This window comes from Gasterosteus aculeatus, chromosome 13 (genome assembly GCF_964276395.1).
Source record: "Gasterosteus aculeatus chromosome 13, fGasAcu3.hap1.1, whole genome shotgun sequence".
Lineage (NCBI taxonomy): Eukaryota > Metazoa > Chordata > Actinopteri > Perciformes > Gasterosteidae > Gasterosteus > Gasterosteus aculeatus.
Genome location: NC_135701.1, coordinates 13,574,966 through 13,597,951, shown reverse-complemented (window position 1 = coordinate 13,597,951; position 22,986 = coordinate 13,574,966). Strand labels below are relative to the sequence as shown.

Below are 22,986 nucleotides of genomic sequence, written 5' to 3'. Positions count from 1 at the left end.
AAGATCAGAGAGGTTAATGGGGGAAGGAGGAAGCGGTAATGATGTATTATTTCCCGGAAAATGAGATCTGTAAAAGTCTGGAAGGTTGAGTATTTTGTCTTTGACACCAGCAGGGGGCAGCGTGGCCCGGATTTAAGCTCCGCCCCTCAGTTCATGCTGCTCAAGTGCCCCTTATGACACATTCAAATACTCCGGAAAGCCCCACTTTATTGAGTCTGAAGATTGAGATCTTACCCAATTTTTTATGCGTAATTAGGTTGATATTATAAACGCCCAAGCCACATTTAAAAGGGGCAGTATTTGTTTGTATTAATGAACAAAAAAAGCATCTAGTTAATGCAAATACAGATGTAACGCAACCATTATATAATATACTAATTTACAGCGGAAGGCCGTAATATGGGGATGACATCTAATGTATGATGAAATCGTGGTAGTCTTCTCATCCACACATGTAAAATAACACATCAAAACTACTAATAAAACAAAAAACACTATTAAGTATTCTGACTATTGTGGTACGGTACCACTTCTAAAGCAATAACGTTACAAAACGTTATCAAGCGTTGGTCGTACGATGAGTACCATCCGTCTCTCCTTTTCCCGCGGAACGTGAACGCACCACCACTTCCTCCCCTCGCAAGCCGCGCCTGGTCTGCTCTCGGTGGGGACGGAGGGGGCCGCCCGACGGACCAGCGACAGCCCATCTTCCGTAAAAAACAAAACACACACACACAAACCATGTGAAGAAAAAGAAAAAAGCATTTAAGAAGTGGGCGCAGAAAGCCGAGCTACCGAAACGCAGTCCTTCGACAGAGAGCGGATGGACAGAGCGGGAGAGGAGCCTCACCGACGGTACGAGCCCCCCCCTTCCGCCCGGTAACGCCGTCCCGTGTCCGTCTGTCAACCCCCCCGGGGTGGTGGAGAGCAGCGACCTGCTGGAACTTTTAGTGTTGGATGCGGGTTTGTTCTCCTCGCAAAGAGGCGTGTTGTCGCGTGTGGGTCAATTAGCTGGTGATACACGTGGTGATGGGTGTTGTGTGCGCGCGAGAGAGTCCGTGCGTAAAGGTTGTGTGCGGCTAACTTAAGGGTAGTTTCGCCAGCGTTCAGAGAACTGCCGCCGCAATGAACACGTGGATTCGTTTGGATGTTTCTAAGCGGACACACGCTGCATATGTTGTGCGTGTGGCACGCTGCCTCCTCTCAGGGTGGCACCTCGGTGAATGAGCACCCGGCGTGGGTTTACCATTTAAACCCACGCCAACGCTCCTGTTTCCTTACGTCCTTTCCTTGAGACACTTCGGCCGAACAACGCCACGAATCAACTCGAGCAATAAACTCATTATTTTTTCTTATTTGTTTTAAGTCAACGCTCGCTGTTGGTGAGCTGGTGTCCGGAGCGGTGACAGGGTTGAGTTAGAACGAGGGAACACGTGGCCCTCTGTTGGAGGGCGATTCCCAAAGTGAGGCTGACTGTTAACAGCCGGGACTCTGCGAAAGGCGTCTCTCCGACTGTTGCTGCTGCTGCTGGGGGGGTGCACGGGGCTTCGTGACAAAAGCTGTGTGCGGCCCCCTTCGGTGGGGGTAACAGCAGCTCGTTGCCACGGAGTCGCGCGCCCCGATGGCTCCGTCAATAGCAGCGCAGCAGATGGTGACCTTCAGGGATCACACACACACACACACACACACGCACACACACACACACACACACACACACACACACACACACACCCATCAGACGGTCAGTCCGGTGCATCTAAACCAACTGTAATCAGCACACTTGTTTTATTGCTGACGTTCGTGCTAATCTGGAGAATTATCAGCCCGGCTCTGGTTCAGAGACACGAGTGGGACCATTCAGGCCCGAGTGGGACCATTCAGGCCCAAGTGGGTGAGATAGTTCTCACTGCCCTGCGTCACTGACTGAGACATTGTTGAGCCCCTCATTGTCGCATGGCATCGTTTATGAATTGAAGAGGTTTGTTGTGCTCCGGGCTAAAATAGTGACTAATGACTGGGCAGGACAATGGTGTGTGTGTGTGTGTGTGTGTGTGTGTGTGTGTGTGTGTGTGTGTGTGTGTGTGTGTGTGTGTGTGTGTGTGTGTGTGTGTGTGTGTGTGTGTGTGTGTGTGTGTGTGTGTGTGTGTGTGTGACACAATCCCAGACCCTAGGATGATTTTAAAAAGTAAAGACTTAGAAAGTCGTGTCTTTGTTTTTTTAAGGTGCAGTTTTGCGCTTTTAACAACCTCTTGCAGGACGGGGTCATTCATCAGGTCATGTGGTCAGAAGGAATAAAAGCTTGAACTTGCTGACTTTGTGTTTTTGGAGATAGTTGGATTGCAAAGTTAAGTTGTACAGGCTGTTTGTGTTCAGGAAAAGTGCCATTTAAGCCCTTTTTTCCCCTCCCCTGCAGTGTCATTTCCTTTACCCTTGCATGTTAGTGTGTCCGTGTGTGTGTGTGTGTGTGTCTCTGTCCATCACTCCGTGGTACCTCCTCCGGGTTTTGTGCAACACAGCGAGCGCAGACACGGGCTGCTGTGCTCTCCTCCTTCTCCTCACTGTAATTGATGCCATCTGTTTCTGCCGTGTTCACGTAGTCCGTGGAATGTCCAGATCCGTTATTCATTACCTGCTCCGCTGCCGTGGACGGGAGCCGTTAATGTCACTCTGGCCGAGCGAAACCAGTCTGGATACGTTGCCTTTTTTTAAGTACGCCCTTTTAAGCACGCCCTAATAGAGTCCTCTTATATTTAAGACTCTTTTTACCTGGGGCTCCCTGAGTCGGGTGCTTTGTCTTCCTTCACCTCCTACTGTTATTACGCTCATTTCATGAGTTATTTTTAAATATTCCTTTTATATTTCATACCTTGACGCTGCCATCGACGGGTTAATCAATGTCGGCCTTGTTCACGTGTGCTTTTTAGCTTTGTTATTCAACTTTACCGACGACCTCAAACAACAGGAAAAGTAAATCCACTTTTTTTCCCCCTCAGGTAGAAGAAACTTCTACCATGCCGACGAGCGACGGCCCCGGCCGCTTCCCGGTGTTTGCGGCTCCGCCCCACGGCAACCACCAGAGGTCTCCGGGTTATGTCCCCGGGCGGGTGGCTCCGGTCCGTTCGCCACCACCCGCCAAGGCTCCGCCGCCGCCGCCGCCGATAAAGCCCCACCAGCCCCCGCCGGACCGCCGGGCCACCTTCACCCTGTCGGAGGAGAACCAGCGCAGGGAGCGGGCTCAGAACCTCCAGCAGAGGAAGAACACATTCATCTGTTTTGGTGTGTCCGTCGGGATTTTAGTCTTCACCCTCATCCTCGTTCTCAGTATCTCAAGCGGAGACGTGTTAGATGGTGAGTGTTGCAAATTACAAATGTACATGTTGCTCTAATGTGTAACTCCTCATTTAACCGCTAACTCTTGTGTTTACCTTCTGCCTATTTATATGCCTATTATATTATATATTTATATATTTAATTATATAGATATATATTTATACATCCCTTGCTAATGAGCACTACAAAGCTCTGTAATTGGTCACTGATGTTTTGGTTGTGCAGCCAATTGTCCGGACCACAATCCATCGCTTACTAGCTGGGACCCAGGCCACCAAGCAGGGACCGCCGTTACTGTCCGGAGGGGACATTTATTGAGATTGGAGTCTTCTGCTACCTTCCACTCACTAACCATCCAGTCAGGAGGTAAGCACATCAAGGTACATGATTTGTTAATAGGCATTTTGAGTTGTAACAACGAGGGACGCGGCTCAGCAGCTCCACGTCCGCATATATCCTCACAAACTAAATCTTTAAATATTCTTTCCTTCGCGCTGCTTGTTCACAGGTCGCGTCGTTTTCGCGGACAACGCCGACGGCTCCAAACGCATAACCTTGAGAACTCGTCACATCCTCATAGAAGACGGCGGAGCCCTTCACGTCGGCGCGCCAAAGTGCCGCTACCGCTCGCGCGCCACCATCGCCCTGGTGGGCCGCTCCGACGACGCGGCGGTGCCCGAAGTGCCCGAATTCGGCCACAAGTTCATAGGAGTCATGAGGGGCGGCGCTCTGGAGCTCCACGGCACTCAGAGAGTCTCCTGGTCTCTGCTCACCCGAAGCGTCCCGGCCTCCGGTCTGAGCACGGAGGGCTACGCCTTCCACCGCACCTTCAGCAGAGGCATCAACCTGCGTGTGGTCGACCAGGACACGGCCGCCGTGCTCCTCTCTGAGCGCTACGACACGTACGACTCCCGCAACGACAGTCGGCGGCTGACCCAGCTGCTGCGTGCCCTGCCGGCCGGCCGCATCGTCACGCTGGCCGTCGGAGACTCCGCAACCAAAAGTCTTCTGGATGAAACCAAGAAGGCCATCGAGGAAAAGCTGGGCAGCCGATTCGTCTACGATCTCAAATACAGGTAAATGAACGTTTAATTTACACATGGATTTGTTTTGTTTTTTGCTGATAGCCTGGAGGGTCTTTAGTAGAAAAGAGTTTGTTGCTCCTCTGTTGTGTTTTGTCCTTGGCAGTGTTTTGTATATTGGTCTCTTGGAGATGATGAAGAAGGTTCCTGTGCTTTGTTTTAAGACCCCTCACTTACTTGGACTGGCAACACTAGAGTACATTAGTCGTCCCTGTCCCTCTTTCATGTATCTTACTCATTTCCTCTGGGATCTTCCCTCAAATTGTTCCTTATTATTCCTTGTCCCTTTTTCCCGTCAGGGTTTTTCTTGTATCACGCTCTACCAGAAAAGGGAAACGCGTACAGGATAACGGGATTGCGGTTTGTCAGTTTCCAGGTTTTGTGCAAAAAGTAAACTAAAGATTTAATGTTCATCGTGCAAAAGGACGGATACGGCAGGCTCGGGCCTTGTCCCGTCCTCATCAGGTGAAAATATTACATTTGAACCTTACGTGACATTAGTTCTTCTGTTCAGATACCTAAACGTTATTTCATTTCCGTGGAAAATCTATGTGCAAGCATTTCCCTCGGTTTGGTCCCCGGTGGACTAAAAAGTGCCAAACCACATTGGACAGACTCCCGTTTCACCCGTGGCGGCGCAGGCCAAGTCTCCCAACTAATCCCCTCTAAACGAGCAGGCGATTCAGATCTCTGTATGTTCACAGTCGCTTCTGCGGTCAGCAAGGAGTTGATATAAGTCGAATGTGCACTCTCTTACTCTGCGTTTATTGGAGTGTAGATTTTGATCTTTGCTTCCTGCGGCTCTTTGTTGTAGGTGGAAGCGGATATAGCGCCCTTATGACGGAACGTGCTGTTCTGTCTCGTTAAAGTCCCATAATGTCAGGCTCAGTGGTTTTAACCTGAGTGAGTCCTGCGGTCAAAGCATGCGACCTACATGGTTGAGCGTCATGAGGAAGTGTAGATGGGTTTATGACCCGTTGTGGCAGAGATCGGAGCTGGAAACCCGCTGTGGTGCTGACGTCGTTGTTTTACGTCCCCGCGTATACCTGCGTCCGCACGGCCATGTTTCACCAACCTCTTCGTCAACATTCTTGACCTGTAAGTTGATCTCAGGGTGTTAACCCGTCCTTCCCGCTGCATGTTAAACGGTTGCGCTCTCGTGCCTCTTGACCCCTCTGTCTTTCATCTTCGTCTCTCAAGAGAGCACTTAAAAGCACACGTCCATGCCGGTGTGCAGGCGCCACACACCTCTTGCTTCCCCCCCGTTGGCTGTTTCCAGTAAAACAATGACGTTGTTAAAATACTGTTGAGGATCATAACGAAGAAGTGGCCAAAAAGGAAACCAGCACTTCTCCCGAAAGCCACACACCGCAATGACAGTGCTTCGTTGGAAAGGTCCCGTTTGTGTATTTGTGGGGTACAGTGTTTTCAGGTTGTGATTGCGCCCGTGGAAGCAGTTCTTACAAGCAGAGACCGGTTTTAGCATGTTGGAGTGGAGAGGACAACAAGCTTCTCCTAATATTCCAGGATACTTGGTCCTCCAGCGATTAGATGGAGCGCTCCTGTATTCTACTCAAGCGTGCGGTTGCTAGTTTACTGTGATCCGTCATGGGGACGGACAGGGACGGGTGTGAAGCTGGATTCGGGATCGTTTCCTGTATGCGGAAAGGGCCAAACAATGCATCTATGGGAACGAGACTTTCACCAGAGATAACTTTCTCTGGCTTATCACATTGCTCAGGGTTAAAATATGGCGTCTGAATGGTTAAAGGACGTGAGACGTGTGTTGATGGCGTAGTTTAGAGCCACGGTCATAGATCATGATGTGCATAAATAGCAACAAGGCCTTTTCTTTATTGGACTCATTCATCAACAGAAAAACGATATAACTCATTCTAAAGAAGCTAAGGATGTTTCAAACATTGACGGTTGCACGCCTTGTTTTAGCTCATACGCCCAATCCCTGGCGCCATCCACACCCTTCAACTCCGCTCAAACAATTTCAAGCCTCTTCTCCACGAGAGGATTTGGAGGGAAAGTAAAGTATTTTGGTTTAATGAAGTTTGGACACCCATTATCCCTCTGAGCCATATGAGCACCCCAACCCTGTAATTCTCTGCCCTTCATTTTAATAACCCTGCCAGATGTCTGACATCATTCTTTTTCATCATTATTAGACAAATGACGTTCACTCTGATATTCAGTTGCCTCCCCGTGTCCTGCTTAATGCTCGGCTCGAGCGTTCGCACGGCCTCCACGGCCTCGCACATCCACTCACTGGTCCCGTGTGCCAGTCATCATGTGTGTTGTATCCATTGCCTCAGCGGGAGGGTTGTTCGTCTGTGATCCACACGTCTTCATTCAAACAGTTAGACAAGTCGTTTGTAGATTCAGGTCGTGTTCGCCCGAGACCAATGAGTCCACTAATTCTGGTTCTGCCTCTCTCCATCAGGCCCGCGTGAAACAAGCCCGTTTACCGCCATGCCTGAAACTGACTCCTTCTCCTTTCTGTCCCTCGCCCGCTCTTTACCCCTCAGAGAGGCGTGGGCTTTGGTCTCGGTGGTGGGCGGTGGGAACGCTTCGTGCTCCGAGGACGTGAGGGAATACGAAAACCACGACACGGGAGGGAGAGCTGTGGCAAGACGGAACTTCACCACTGTGAACGGGGACGGCTTCTCGGTCACTGCCTACAGCGAGTGGAAGGATGGTGAGGAACGGCCTGTGAAATGATACTGGACTGTCTTTAAATAACTATATTACCCTCGACAGCACGATGTTAACAGATGCTGTATGCAAACGTCACATTTCTTTTATGTCCTTCACAATATCTCAGCGGTTAGTAAGCTTTTCAGAAGCCACATTTATTAACGCAATAAGGTACGAGAGGCTGTACTTTATCATCCAATAATGTAACGCACAGCGGAGGTCCGGCAAACCTTGTACAGTTACATTATTGAAGATCAAGTACTGCCTCAAGTACCTGATTGCTTTTTGTACCTTTTTTCAGTTTATTCTTTTTTTCTTACTTGAAGCCATCCTTCTTTAGATCATCTCATGGCTAGGTACAATACATGTGAATTAACAATGATAAAAATGTCTGTTGCATACGAGTTTAGAGTTTCATTTAAATGAAACGCTATACTGTAACTCCCTTTTCCTTTTTAGGTTTTCCCATCTCTGGCTTCCAGGTGGACGCTGTGGACCAGGTGCTGCTGAACCTGCAGGACAAAGTGCAGCAGACCTGGCAACCCGGGGATAAGATCGTGGTTGCCAGCACGGACTACTCCATGCACCAGGCAGAAGAGTTTACCTTGTTGCCTTGCCCTCAGTGTCACGCCAAGCAAGTCAGGATACAAGGTGAGGGAGCGACCGAGCCCGACAACCAACCGGTGCAACAAAATTCGTGGATTTCTTGATTAAGCAGGTTATGATTTCTGGAAAGAGATGATTTCATATTTTAGGCACTTTGAGCTGCACAACCAGGGTCTATTATCTGCAAAACTCGGCAAGTCACATTAAAAGTCTGGTTTCTAAACCCTACTTCACTGCCTCCTCTAATGTTCTGCTCTTACAATCTCTTAGTTACTCGTTGTACATCTCACTATCAGAGATGCGGCCTAATCGCATTCCTCCGTTGTCGTAAAATGCCAACTCCCTTCCTGGAGAGAATCCTGCGTGCGTAGAGGAAGCGCTGAGCAGCTGGACTGCTGCTGTGCATTACATTTGGCAGCTGCACCCTGTGGCTATTAGTACTCTCTGCATTATCAAACAAATGATTGCTTTGCATTTCATATACATTCAATTCAATTAGCTTTTACCTGTCTGTTATGGTATGTGTTTATGTTTGAGTGTGTGCCGCTGGGCATACTTCCTGTGGTTAATGGTTCGAGACCCACCATTTTCCAGAAATAGAACACTGTATTTAGGTTAAATGCCACTTCCTGTTTATTTCAACATGTCATATTTAGCTGGTGTTTTAGTGAAACGTTCTGACCTGAGAAAAAGGACATAAAAACATAGTGTGTTATGGTCACCAGGTAGAAATTACCTCCAGTCTTCATGGAATGCAGTGAGTCATCTACCTTTGTAATTATTCCAAGGAATGTTTTCCCCCATCCGTCCATGTTTTGCCCACCAGATTATTCTCCACTAAAGTCACTTTGTTGCAGCATATGACCCAGCAGTTTGGTCTTCCCAGGGAGGCCTCAGTATCACCATGTTGGAGAGATCATTGACGGGGTCGACATGCGGGCCGAAGTCGCTCTGCTCTCCAGGAACATTCTCGTCCACGGAGAAATGGAAAACTCGTGCTACGGGAACAACTTGTGCCAGTTCTACAACCACGACACCTACGGGGGCCACATTAAGGTGTGTATGTTCACAGCGCCGGCTCTCGTTTCAACTCTGCTGTCTCATCATGTCGCCATGAGTTCTCACTCATTTGATTAATGATGGTCAGATTTAATTCACTTTAGTTGCAAATACTCAATAACATTCCTTAGGTTCTATGTAACTGAACCCCTCCCACCCCTTCGTGCTTGACAAAATAAACCCTTTTTGTATTTATTTTTTCTACCTTAACTGTCTCCCCAAAAACCCATCGACTTGTGTTACACAATCTGCCTCTAAAATGTTTCCTCCCGAGCCGTCGCACACATAACACTCACCATTGCATATTTTCTCAATCCCTCTTTGCGCACTCCCATCTCCACATGCTGCCCGTTGTATCAATATGTACCCATGTCTTTGCATTGGCGTGCAGTGTAGGCAGCAAGTATTGTGGGCCATCAAACCCGGCGTGTCTACTTGAAAAAGTCTTGCTTGACACTGGCGTGAAATCATTGAACAGGACATACTAGCCTGCAGGAGACAGAATTGACACATACTTCTTCGGAGGGGTGGAATGTAGTTGGAAGATAAACATAGCCAACCGGAGGTTGGGGGGGGGCAAAACCCGAGTGCCGGTAATTGACCTTGGATGTAGACAATCATCTTGGGCACCGCAAGATTGACTGGACATTGACGCACAAAACAACATTACAATCATTTGACCCGAAACACAATGTGCTCTCCGTGTGGAAGAACAGACTCTCTGTCGTCTGAGTAACTGACTAAGGTGAAACATTGTCGCATTGCTGCAGGAACAATTAGTTTGTCATCATACAGTTAGTTGGAAGGATTGGCTAGTTGGCTAGTAACAGAAGGATTGGCTAGTAACAGGAACCAGACTAAATCATTCCCACAACAATACCTCTTACGGAGCATTGCAAAGCTTTACCGTATTATATTATTTATTGATTTGTGTTTGGCTTCATTTGCTCCCCATCCCATTTGTTGATTTGCATGTGCGTTTACCTTTTTTTAGTCGCGTACTTCTATGACTCCCGGTGGTTTTGGCGCAGTGGGACTTACTAGAGCGCGATGCCAACAGAGCTGAAGTTCTGTAGACCTAAACCTTTAAATGGACCAGGCTGGGTAGACAACTGGTTTATTTTTGTGGCATAACAAGAACCTGATGTTTTCAATTTAGCTGTGTATAATGGCTCTTTATTCTCGCTTGATCGATACCTTTTTCTTGCCACTTATGCACGACTCTGGCTTATCTGCTCTCTCTCTCTCTCTCTCTCTCTCTCTCTCATACACTGGAAGATTGTAGGTAACTTCTCATCGGTGCATCTGTCCCACGTGGAGCTGAAGAACATGGGCCAGCAGGCGGAGAAGGGCCGCTACCCGCTCCACTTCCACTTGTGCGGGGATGTGGACCGGCGGGGAGGCTACCGGGAGCCCACCTACGTGGACGGTCTCTCCATACACCACTCCTTCTCCCGCTGCCTCACCATCCACGCCACCAACGGTTTGCTGGTCAGTAAAATGTGTGTGAAGAGGGACTTTCTAATCTCTGCGAGAGCAAAAGGTGAACCGCACCTGCAAATAAGAGCGGTTCGATGTCGCCTATCGATGTCACAGCCCCGGCTGCTGGATTACTGTTACGGCTTGTTTCCTCCCTTTTTTCTCAATCACCTTCTTTTCCTTCATCCCTTTCTCATACTAGTCCGTTGTAAAATGGTCAGTCTAAAAGTGAACGATGGGTTACAATTTGTCCCTTTCTTTGTCAGGATTTTATTCATCCGGAAAATTTGTATAAATATCGTTTAGATGTTCACTCAAGTATTTCTGTCAACTGCAAAATCTGTGTGTATGTGTGCAAAGTGTAAAAGTCATGCTGCCTCTTCATGCTGTTTTCCTTGAGGACTTTGGGTTGAAAGCATTCTTCCTGTCAGCAAAGAGGAAACGGAAACGACAGTTTGACTTTCTTTTTTTTTTTTTTGTTTCCTTTCTTGCACAATGGCAATGTGGATATTCTCTTGTGGTGGATCTTCTTCGGTCTGTGTCGGTACCTGTCCTCTCCACATGGTATCGGTTTAATAAAAAAGTCTTGGAGGACGGCACCTCATTGGAACATGCAAACTATTTCTTCCTTTGGTTCGTTGCTGATTCCTTGATAAACTAACGTATGTTGTCTCACGCTTATTTATATTGAGTGCAATCTACCTCTTCCTTGGAAAGGGAAAACTTGACTTGTGAACTGTATTTCTTTTCCCTTTCTGTCAAAACCTTCCCTATTAAAAATCCATTTGTCACTTTCTTTCTTTTTAATATTGTGTGGTCTTCCTCCTTTGACCCAGGTGAAGAACACCGTCGGCTATGACACTTTGGGTCACTGTTTCTTCCTCGAGGATGGGATCGAGCAGCGGAACACTTTCTACCACAACCTCGGCTTGCTCACTCGACCCGGCACCATTCTGCCCACTGACCGTAACGAGACCCTCTGCACCAGCATCAAGGACAAAGTCTACAAGGGCTACACTCCCTCGCCCAGCACAGAGTGCAAGTAAGACGCCTCACTGAAGTCTCTGAACCATCACGATGCGCACATGGAGGTTCCTTTTATTGCAAAGATAATAATTACTTTGTTAGTACCTTTTTAATATACAATGTGAGACCCTGAGATAACTGCCAAGCCCTGAAAGCTGTGAATATGCCAACATGTTGACTGTAATGTAGCCTTGTGTGTGTCTATATATACAATTGTGGGACACCAACTGTTAAATCTTTGAGAGCACAGCCCAGTTGGACGAAGTGATTCGTGCCACTTTACAATCTCCCACACTGACAATGAAGTATTTCCCTCTGTCTTCTCTCAGTGTGTCTCCACTATTCCCAGGTTTCCCATACAGATACTCAACAGAAGGTCAATGTCAAAGATACACTGTAGTTAGTTTAAGTGTGTGTGAGAGAGATATCGGCAGGGAGGTTTTGTCCGTGCAACAACAACCTCCACTCTCCACTGGATGTTTTTATGTTGTTACAAAAACAGTGTGTGTGTGCCAGCTGCCATGGTATTTCCCTTTTTTAAATATATTGTTCTGCATTCAGGTCTGTGTGTGTAATGTCTCCGGTCTTTTTGTGTTGTTGGTGTTCTCCAGGGCAGTTTCAACATTCTGGATTGCCAACCCCAACAACAACCTCATCAGCAATGCAGCTGCTGGTTCTCAGGTAATAACATCAGCGTCGTGTGAGAAAACAGCTGCAGCTTTTCATAAGTGATTTAATAAAATGAATGATCAACATGGGCCACCTCTTATTATTTATAATAAGAAACTGGCATGGCTTCAGTATTTGAACTGTGCATAATGAAAATTGGAGATATTCTTTCTCATTAAAAACTGATCCATGAATAAAATGAGATTGAACCGGCTTTAAAGAGAGGCGCATTGTACTTTGGTACCGTCTTTAATTAATTTCGTTATAAACCGCTTTGAGTACCGCTGGCGAGGTCTCCCTACTAATCATTGGAAGGAGGTATGCTCATATGTATGAGCTCATATGTATATATAATGACCGTAAGCTCATATGAAGCATCTTCTGTGGAACCCACATGCAGTATGACATCCGGCCCGGTTCCACACGTTTGTTATTTCTCTTTCTATAACGCTTTGTCTGCAGATGACGCGTCACGTCTGACCACAGATAATGAAATTCCTGAATTTGCCCCGCTGTACCAAGATTAGGATTCATCCCCTCATCTTTCTTCCTTCCTGTTCCAGGATGCTGGCATATGGTTTGTGTTCCACAGCTCGTCCACCGGACATTCTCATGGGCTGGTACCAGAGACCAAGGCAGAGCTCACTCCCCTCGGGATATTTTACAACAACCGCGTCCACTCCAACTTTAAGGTATCATCAAAGAAGTTTGTGGGTTTTTTTTTTTTATGTTTCATGTCTGTTTTGTGCTGTTTTCCATAAACAGGTCAGTATACCGGTTGCAAAACTCAGGGTTTGCTTCTGTGTTTTATAGAAACAAGACAAAAACTAATCATTACTTGTTCAAAAACATTGACATAAGTTACTGCCTATTTAATTGGTTCCTGCAAAAAGAGACACACACACACTGTGCGGAGGCTCTACAATAGCGCTCTGTTATGTGTAGTGACAGAAGTCGGGCAGGTGAACTGTAAGTTCTTTGTTCAGCCCGACCACAGAAGCCTCTCTTGTAGAGGACGGGGCCCAGAGGTTTAAGACTCTACTGCGCTCACACCGCAGGCCGGCTGTCCACATACACAAGACACACAGACGAGTAACGTGTACGATTCTTACAAAACTAATCCATATGTTATAGGCCGTGTAAATGCGTTTGCATTTTCATACAAATTATACATTTTTCAAGGGAATTCTGTTTACCAACTTCCACACTTCCAAGAGAGTTAGAGCGTTCGCTCTAACTCTCTTGGCCCAGAGTTTATATTCAGTAGTATTTATTATTGCCGCCGGTCCCACGATGTAAAATAAACCAGTGGTCTTGTTTATGTCACTACGACAGAAATCTATGTTCCATCCTGAAGCTGCTAAAATAAAATGTCTGTTGTCATAGTTTTCTGTAAGTCTAAAAAGTTTTTCGTCTCCCCAGGCAGGTTTGTTCATTGATAAAGGAGTGAAGACCACAAATGCTACTGCTGCAGACCCCCGGGAATACCTGTGTCTAGAGAACGGTCCCAGGTGTGTGTGTGTGTGTGTGGTAGCATTGTACATTTTAATGACGTTTACGGTCAGTGCTTTACACAAAGGGCACAGCTGTGTCTACAGTGCATCATAGTGTACAGTTACACCAAGTAAATGTCACGGCCTTTGTGGTTTACTAATATCCAAATGTTTGTGAGTGAAGTTATCTACTAGTACAGGGCTGTTGAGTGGGAAAGATGGATGGCTTTGCGCTCTGTTACTTCATTTTGGTGGAAAGTCTGTCAGGTCCGTGTTTACAGAGAAAACACGTCTTCACAGATACGGTTTCCACTGCCTGCCAAAATACAGCCGCCAGCAGACGGAAAGAAAAATCGTTCGTGTCCACTGAGACCGCTGGCGTGTGTGTGTGTGTGTGTGTGTGTGTTCGTGTTCATAGGTATGCATGGGAGGATTTGAAATGTGTACTAAGTATTGATATGTCATGAGAGGGACTGGACATTATTGTTGCCACAGTGTTGCCTCTACTATGTAATTTACTGCCCTCTTTGTCTCCTGCCACATGCAGGTTAATATTTCACATCAACCAACTCTTTGGTCCACAAGGTGTTGCATAAGAAATGTGTTTTTTCACAGTCATAATTTCATATCAGTGGATATTGATTTATTTTTTTTTGAGCATAAATACTAATGTTGAAGGAATGATGTGATCAGAATTGAGCGCCACCAATAGGCTGACAAAACGAGATCAGCAGAACTCGTTCCTTTTCAGTTCCTACACACATTCACTCCTGATGTAGTAATGAGAAGATGCTTTAACCTTTCAATCAGGACTACATGTGCAGAAAACGTTGAATGTAGTCATGTTTGTCCTAAGTTTACAACTTCCGGGGCAGTAGTAGTCGGTCTGGAGCGTTTCCCCCCCTCCCTGGAAAACACTGGAAAGCCTTGAGGATGATGATGGAAATGGAAAGCACGTGTTAACACGCGTGTGTTTGTCAGATTCCGACCACACCAAAATGCCGACCCCAGCCGACAGCGGGTGGCGGCAGTCATCGACACGCTGATCTCCTTCAAGAACAACGACTTGGGCGCGTGGATTCGGGGAGGGGACATCGTCATCCAGAACTCTGGGTGAGACGAGTCATAAATGATGTGATCAATGACGTGATTGACGTCATGTGTTGTTAGATGGGGAAAGAAACAAATAATGTCGTCATAAAACCCTAAACTGACGCATTTGATTTGATGCTAATAATGCAATGTTATCCCAACGCAAATATTTGTGAGACCATCAGTTTGTGAATTGCTTCTTTTCTACACACTTACCATTAGAACTGACTTCATGCTCACAGCTGGCATGACTGCTGTGGCTTATAATGTGGTAATCATAGTTTGACTGTTTTTATTTCCTGCTAAAATGTTGAGTGGCCCTCATCTGACGTAGGGATTGTCAAATGGGGCCCATGTTCAACGGACCTAGTTATTGTTATTTCACAGGGAATTATGTCCATAGCTTGTGAATGCCACTCATGTCATTTCAATAACTTAGAACAATATGAACGGTGTCTTTCTCTGAGCAGATTTGCAGACAACGGAGTAGGCTTGTCTTTTGCCAGGTGTGTATTTCTAAATCATTCTGCTGTTGTGACAATGATCATTTCTTTCAGTTACATTTTTTAAACTTTCCAAAAACAATGTCTGGTTTATAATCAAGTGACATGCACATCTTCTCCCATTTACAAACATTTTAGCTGTTAATTGTTTGCCCACGTGAATGATGATCTTGTTTTTACTTCTATACGTTTTATTAAATCTGCTTCTTGCTCTCCAGTGATGGCAGCTACCCAAAGGATGAGGGATCCAGTCAGGAGGTGACACAGTCTCTGTTTGTGGGGGAAAGCCGAAACAGAGGCACCAACGGAGGACAGAATAAATACTGGGGTTTAGGAGGTGCTGCTGCTAAAATGAGAACACTACCTCGAAACAGGTAAGGGGGTGCAACGCACGCAGGAACTCTGGGGGGAAAAATCCAAATCCAACCCAGTTTTCTCTACTATTGCAAAGGAAAATGTTGGGGAAATTGGCAAAGAAATATATGGTGGGAAAAACAAACAGGGAAAAGGGAGCCAGCAAGGTAATCGGGTCGTTGGACAGCTGAGGCTGCTACAGCTGCTGTACCTCGTGAAAGGAAGTTCTGTGTTGACTGACTTCCCTCCAGTGATATTTTAGGCCGTTTAAAAACTGTGGTGCAAGGTTTCATAGAAAGGGATTACTCATTGTAGCACTTGATTACTTAACAGTTAGAGGGGTTTTTCTATACCCATTCATTTGAGCCAGATGTCACCAATCCCCTCCTTTTTCTCTTTTTATTATTTTGAGATTTTAGTCATCTTTGGAAGGGAACTGTTTAAATGTAAAAAATCCATGTGAAATGTGTGAAATCCATGTTTTCCCTTTTCGATGGGAGCACGAAGGTTTTTTTTTAGATGGGACTTCTGATAGGAGGACATTTATAGTCTGCACGCTGTAACGACATGCCTGCCTTAGAGGCCGATCCTAATCAGCGCAGAGTTTTGAACTTTATGTCCCCTTTGGGTCTCGATCTCTTTACAGATATTGCTACACAAGAGGAGAGCAACATAAGCAAGCGACCGGCCAGTAGCTGCCTTTTCTTTGTCCCAAGAACTAGAGTTCATGCCAGCATGTGACCACTGGCGCCGCTGTGTACAGCTTTGCAGCCATTTTTACTGCTTTCTGACCTCACTGTGACATTTGGCTCACTCGCTTTGTCTGTTGTCGTGGTGATTACTGGGGGGGGGAAATGAATAGTTTGATCATTTGATTAAAATTCCGTAATGTTTTATTAATAGCAAAGTAAACACGGAGACGGTCTCCTTCTTTTACTTATTGCTGCCTCATTCCCTCTCCTCTGCAGGACTTTCCCTATCCGAGGTTTCCAGATCTACGATGGACCGGTGCGGCTCACACACAGTACGTTTCGTGGATTCATCCCCACACCTGAGCGTTATACCAGCGCAGTTGGATTCTACTTGAAGAACACCTGGCAGCTCACCCCACAAAATAACCTGTCCCTGCTCAACTTCCACTCCAGTGTAAGCTAACATCAACTTTTGACATCTAGGCACACTATACAGTTACCATTTTGATATTCAAATTTCATAGATACATGTAATGTAGATAAATGTAGTGCAATACTACAGCCTGCAACCACTGAGACTGAGACCAGCCCCTCATGTTCATTATATCACAACTCCGCTCAGAGTTGGTAGCTATGTGAAGCATTAGGAGACAGGAAACCACCATAAATGGGGACTCGTTTCAAAGTGGGGCGTGGGCAAAACCCTGATAAATCACTGATTCCATCTTGTGGTGGTTTAGTGGTAAGGCACTACAGTGCAATGCCTTTACTTTAATGTGACCAATTACAAAAGATTGTAAGTTAATATAAACATTTTAGTTTATCTTACGCATATCAAATCAGATAAGTTCATTGTAAAACTCATCCCCATCCAAACCTGAGGTAAACGTTTCCATTAGGTAGCAGCAGCGTTTGGGTGAACAATCTAACAAACATTTGACAGAGGTGGGACTTCATAGTGAATCGTTATGCTAAATGAAGACGGTTACATCTACGTCACTCTTTGCAAATAACATCCTCAGGTGGGTCTGCGGGCATTCTTCGGGCGCCCGGGGGAGTGGTTTGAACAGAACGACCTGGACGGTGACAAAAACTCCATCTTCCATGATGTGGACGGGTCAGTAACGGGTTACACGGATACCTACGTTGGCAGAGCAGACAATTACCTGATCCAACATCCCGGCTGTGTGAATATCTCCCAGTGGAATGGAGTGATCTGCAGTGGCCGCTACGCTCAGGTACGGCATGCCGGGGGTCTGCTCGCTGTTCTTGTTGGTCTCACCCTCCAGTGACACCTGCACTCCATCGCATCCTCTTCTCTTTCAGGTGTACATCCAGACGCAGGGAGCCCCGAGCCTTAGTTTATCCATCTGCAGAGATGAATATCCTGACGCTCCTCTGGTGCTGAGGGGGATCAACAGCCAGAGTGCCCTTTCTCAGCAGTACCAGCCCATCCTGATGATGAGCAAGAGCTACAGTCTGCACTGGAGTGGTCCTGCACCAAGAGAGGTGGTCCTCTCTCTCATCAACTTTGACAAGTGAGTACCATGAGTCGGCCACTCTTGCTCTTATATATCTCGATTTTGAAAGCGCAAATATCTTTTTCTCTCTCAAAGCCATTGAATAACTGGACCATCAGTGCGGTACATTTGAAACCGTTTTCTTTATTGTGTTCATCGTATTAGAAGTAAAAATGAAGATTTAGGAAGCCCTGTTTAATGTCTCTCTCTCTCTCTCTCTCCCACTCAGAGATGATTGGGTGCTTGTGGGTCTCTGTTACCCATCAGACACCATGTTTCAGATTATGGCCGACATCAACGATAGACAAAACAACACCTTTGATGAGCTCACAGACTATGGCACTGTGTCATCCCTCAAAGAGCTGGAGAAGAGGCCGATGGAGAGGAAGTACTTCTTTGACCAAAGTGTTGGGTGAGAACAAACCATAAATGCATTCCTCTCTAATCAAGTATGCTTTTAGAAGATCTTGAAAAGTTCTTCCTTCACACTAATGGCTGAGACTTGCTGATTTCCTCAAGTGAATTAAACTCCTTTCTTTCTCCTTCCTTCACACGCAGCTTGTTGTGGCTCTACCTCCGCGCCCGGCACGGCCGTGATGGTTACGGCTACTGTTCAGCAAAAGGCTGCGAACGAGTGAAAGTCATGGCTACCACGACGTCCAAAAAGACCTGCAACTGTACATCACAGGCCTACCCCAAGTACTACAAGACCCCCTCGGCAGTGGTACCTATGCCGACGCTCAATGCGCAGGCCTGCAAAGGCTGTGGCGCTAAAGAGGTACGAGTATCTACATTTAATATGATGTCTATGTATCCACATAAAACACAAGCCACCACTGCTGATCAATGTGCATCGGTCTCAGCTGGTGTTTTCCAGTGAGCCATGGACCTCCTACGTCCAGACACAAGTCAAGTCCCTGAGTAGTGAAGAGCTGAACAAAGGAGACAACATCTCCTTCATCAGTGTGAGTATGCCAGGCCCAACATGTCACCTTATCTTGCGTGATAAAGCCTGTGAATCATGGTTTATTTAACCTATATCTTTTCTTACACCTGCCAGGTGAATACGGTGGCCATGCCCTTCACACAGCCTGGGTACTTCCTGGTCTCTGTGGACGCCTGCTCTGGGAAAGTCACCAAGAAAACCTTATTTGCCAAGATGGACGCCACGATGGAAAAGTACCTGAAAACTGGAATACCAAATAGGTGAGCCTGGGAAAATAAGTTCACACCAGATTTGCATTCCTGACGTGGACGTAGTGTGGTATCAACATCTGAGACCGGCTTTCCTAATTAGTATAAATATTTAGCTGCCTGTGAGAGATGTTTTACATTGTCTTGCTTTATTTGCTGAAGTGTTTGTTTCTTGAACAGGTCCATAGTGCTCATGGCAACGCGAGGTCAACCAGAGGGCCTGGTTGGTGTTGCACCATATTTGGTCTCCTTCGGTTTGACCAAAGCTGCTGATCTGCACAGTAAAGGTTAGTGAAAAGCACCCAGATTTGTTTCCCTTTTTTTCTCCGTCCCGCTACTGTTTTTTGGTGCACAGTCTCACGCCGACTTATTGCCTTCTCTCAATGCAGAGAGTCTGGCACTTTGGGGGTTCCGGGGTAGTTCTCTACCCCCTCCTTGGGTCTCCCTACAAGCTGGGCAGGGCAATGAGACCCTGGGGCTGCAGGAGCGGTATTTGCCTCTGGGTCTGGATGAATACGGCTGCACGTCACCTGAAGTTCAAGTGCGCAAAGACCTGGAGCTGCTCAAAATAGCCACGGGACTACAATGACAGTTGTGACCTTTACACCTTTGCACACAGATACACACGCAACCAGCTGTTGAATGTGAACTGCTGAACCTTTTTAATTTATTAATAATGGCATTGATGTTTACCCATTTCAAGTGAAGAGAAGGTATTTTATTTTGAATGGGATGAGGTTTTTTTGTGTGTGTGTGTGTGTGTGTAAGTATGCTATGGGGCCTTTTGAGTCAATGCACTTTCCTTTGTTAAATACACAACTTGCCTTATCAGCTAAAGTGATCAAATGGACCTTTTTATAATAACTCCGTTGTTGTCCGCCCCAAAGCAGCAATCTTATTATTCATGTAGTAACAAAAAAGGAATGAATTGGTTCTGAAAAATGCATTAGACGTACAGAGGACGAAATTATGAAAATAAATTGTGTTGTCCCTGATAGCAGACCATGTTTAATTAAAAAAATTAAACAAGATGGATAAAAAAGCTCCGGTCCAAAGGAAATTATGAAAATAAATGCAGTTGCATCCAAGAATCAAAACGCAATATCAAGCCCAAATCGATTATGTAGTGTAAAACGGTGCCAGTTGTGTGTGTCGGATTCAAAGGTTATGTGATGCAGAACACTTATATTGTAAAGACAAAGTCATAAGCCATATTCAACATATTGAAATCATTATGAAGACGTAGGATCATTTTACAGTCAAATGAATCAAGCCACCCTGCCTTTGTTACACACAGAAATGCCTTTATGAACAATGAATACATTGTAGGCCATTCCTGCCTCTCTCTACCAATCCTAACACATCCTTCCGCCTTTTCTTTAGACTGAATCTTTACCTGGAAAACCTCGTCTTTGTGCTGCTGTAAAACAGACTTTAAGCACCTTTTTTATTTTATTTTTTAAATGGATTCCTAGATGGACTTACTGGATCTTTATTTTTTATTTTTTAATCTCATAATTTTCTTTATCCCTACAGTTATAGTGTCTCAAGTGCTATTAACACGTGCTGCACAAATATGAATACATTACACTTCTTTATTATCTCAATTGAATGTTGTTTCTTCTTTCTTCTGCCTCACTTTTCATATGCATTATTTCAAACCCGTGTTTAGGTGCCTTTTTAGAGCAAGAGCCCTGCCGGCACAGCAGTGCGCAGCGTAATGTATACAGATCATATACCACCTGTAAGGTATGCAGATTTATAAAGTGTCTGTACTTTTTTTTTTTTTTTTTTTTTTTTTTTAAAGATTGTTTGGATGTGAGCAGGGCTCCCCCACTGAGCAATGATAAGTACGTGTGTGTGTGTGTGTGTGTGTGTGTGTGTGTGTGTGTGTGTGTGTGTGTGTCTTCCCATGTGAGACAGAGATCCTCTGGAGGACAATGACCCTGTTGTCTTTTAACCACTCTACTGTTAAAAATAGCAAAAGATTCCCAGCCCATGCTTTTTGTTAAACAGATGCTTTTGAAGATTGAAAGTTCTTAATGATTTAAGTGAAAGTGAGCTTTGTAAATATTGCGTTAAATGGTCGGTGTGGGTGATGGGAATGTCCAGCAGGTTGTGAATAGTGTGTGTCTATGCAGTGTTTTTGTTTCTTGTCATTTGCTAAGTCACTTGAAAAAATGTATGCCAATTCTTTCAATGTGGAAACTCAGCATTTGTTATGAAATTTCTCATTAAACATTTATCCTTAGTGATAAAAGGATTTACTTTTTTTTGCTTGCAGCAATGGGAGAAAGAGCCCCTCTGAGTTCTGACAAATGCAAAAGTATTCAGTGTCCCCTCCTTTTTACATCAGGTATACCACTCTACCTGTAGGGGGCGGTCTAGTGTTGTTGAGGAATGCGTCTGGGAAATTCATCGTGGCACAAATCCACATATTTTCATATATGGGATGTAAGGATAAGATGTGTCTTCTGTAGTGATATTGTACAAAACAAAGTATTTTCCTAGCAAGAGTAGCTTTCAGTACACAATCACCATCCAACTCTAGCCTGAAAATATGTGTTACTGTTTATTCCACCACTCAAGCCACCGACACGGGGAAGTGCCCACTGGCAGAGACACTTAAACATCTTCTGTAAAACCTTTAGATACACTGTGAAAATGTGCCATGGTAAGATAATCCTTTAAGATGAAGTGCAGCACTTACTGCTATGAATTATGGATGAGCGCTACAATAAGATGTATGAACTCCTCCCCACAAGAGCCTCCAAAGTCAGCCGTAGGTTTGCACGTGCCAGATGAACACGTTTCTATATGTACTATGTCGATGTCTCAAGGAATTTGGTGCAGTCTTCAACCACCAGATCCAGAGCTCGGATAGTAAATTTACTTTTCCATAAAATTTGGTTCTTGGCCTCGAAGACCATTTCCACGCAATACACCATTTTGGAATTGAGAGAGGACAGATTGGTGTGACACAGTTAGCAGGCGGAACGATGCACATGAGGACAGCAGCTCCTTCTGACACCCGGGCATCTGCCACAAGGAGAAAAGACAACGGCAGATACATGCCTTCCAGCCGCGTTCTAATGGTGTAATACTCAGGCTTTAGATCTGTGCAAATACAATTAGAGAAGTGCCAAAGGCTAAAAATATGACACTGCAAAGACTTGTGTGGGCGGTAACCTTTATGCACTGAATATTCTAATACAACGTAGTGCCCTCGTTTTCTGTCTTTTACACTTCTCTATTATTTTATAGCAGAAAATCACCCACGCTAACAGTGACAGCATTCTGTCTTGAGAGAAACAAAATATGAGGGGAAAACGCGATCAATATGCAAAATGTGTCCTTTAGCTTATCACCTATTAACATTGAAGCATAATGAATTAATTCACAGCTGTGATTTAAAAGTTGCTTAATCACCCAAAATCGTGAACAAAAGTAAAAAAATCTCAGGTGTCAGTAACTGCTTCTTGTCTAAGCTTTGCTAGTTTAAGCTTTACTTATCTTAGTTTTGCTGATTTATTCATCATAACTGTGTGTTATAAATTACATTTTGTGGTTCTCACCAGCAAGCCTTACTTTGGCCGTACATTTATTCAACATTTCTAGAAAAGAAGATATATTATGGAAATTTTGAACAAGTCAGGTTTTAAATCTCAACTGAATACGTAAATATTCAAAGCTATGTACCCCTGTAGCAAAAACTAACATGACCAGAAGGCACAATAGCACCCTGTCTGCCTTCGATTAGTGGATTACTGGTGTGAGAATGAACATATTTGCATGTAAATGAATTGTGTGTGCACGGCACCAAATACTCATTAGCTGAGTCCACCCAGGAGACGTGTAACCTAAACAGTTTAGTATATCCGAGGTAAATCTGGATTCCCCAAAGGTTGCCACATTGTATAATTTTTTTTTTTAATCTCACCATTCAATCGGTTCAGCGGTTCCAGTTGATTCCCCGCTGCGCTCGGTGATGGTGGTCCTGAATAATTAAACAATTTTGACAGCCGTGCAGGGGTCCGTTTCCATGGCATCCCTTCTCCCGGTGTCCTCTCTGCCCTGAGGAGTAATGTAAATCTCCTGTCTGCTTAATGTCACAGTAACCGCAGCGAAGTGCCACACAAAGGCTTGTCGGTTTGGGGTCAGTGGGAGCTTTTTTGATCGCG

At 45.4% G+C, this 22,986-nt stretch overlaps 1 protein-coding gene across 2 annotated transcripts; it reads left to right on the top strand.

Moving 5' to 3' along the window:
• The first annotated feature begins 625 nt into the window (after nucleotides 1-625).
• On the top strand, nucleotides 626-21,065 carry cemip2 (cell migration inducing hyaluronidase 2). 2 transcript variants are annotated; one of them, XM_040195435.2, is made up of 24 exons: nucleotides 626-855; nucleotides 2,994-3,348; nucleotides 3,556-3,696; nucleotides 3,839-4,406; nucleotides 6,950-7,119; nucleotides 7,578-7,769; nucleotides 8,611-8,780; nucleotides 10,062-10,274; nucleotides 11,099-11,304; nucleotides 11,900-11,969; nucleotides 12,521-12,649; nucleotides 13,380-13,468; nucleotides 14,432-14,563; nucleotides 15,013-15,048; nucleotides 15,264-15,419; nucleotides 16,368-16,545; nucleotides 17,114-17,329; nucleotides 17,418-17,629; nucleotides 17,841-18,023; nucleotides 18,170-18,389; nucleotides 18,475-18,576; nucleotides 18,672-18,817; nucleotides 18,986-19,092; nucleotides 19,195-21,065. In XM_040195435.2, exons 2-24 carry the CDS (start codon nucleotides 3,012-3,014, stop codon nucleotides 19,392-19,394), a joined length of 4,173 nt encoding a protein of 1,390 aa, XP_040051369.2. In that variant the 5' UTR covers nucleotides 626-855; nucleotides 2,994-3,011; the 3' UTR covers nucleotides 19,395-21,065. The 2 variants fall into 2 exon arrangements, with proteins under 2 accessions (XP_040051369.2, XP_077942915.1); XM_078086789.1 differs by lacking the exon at nucleotides 626-855 and adding an exon at nucleotides 2,602-2,709.
• The last annotated feature ends 1,921 nt before the right edge of the window (nucleotides 21,066-22,986 follow it).

Coding starts and splice junctions, on each gene's coding strand:
- cemip2 (XM_040195435.2), top strand. CDS start 3,012: ATGCCGACGAGCGACGGCCCCGGCCGCTTCCCGGTGTTTGCGGCTCCG. Junction 3,349..3,555: donor AAGCGGAGACGTGTTAGATG/GTGAGTGTTGCA, acceptor TTGGTTGTGCAG/CCAATTGTCCGGACCACAAT. Junction 19,093..19,194: donor TGCTGATCTGCACAGTAAAG/GTTAGTGAAAAG, acceptor CTCTCAATGCAG/AGAGTCTGGCACTTTGGGGG.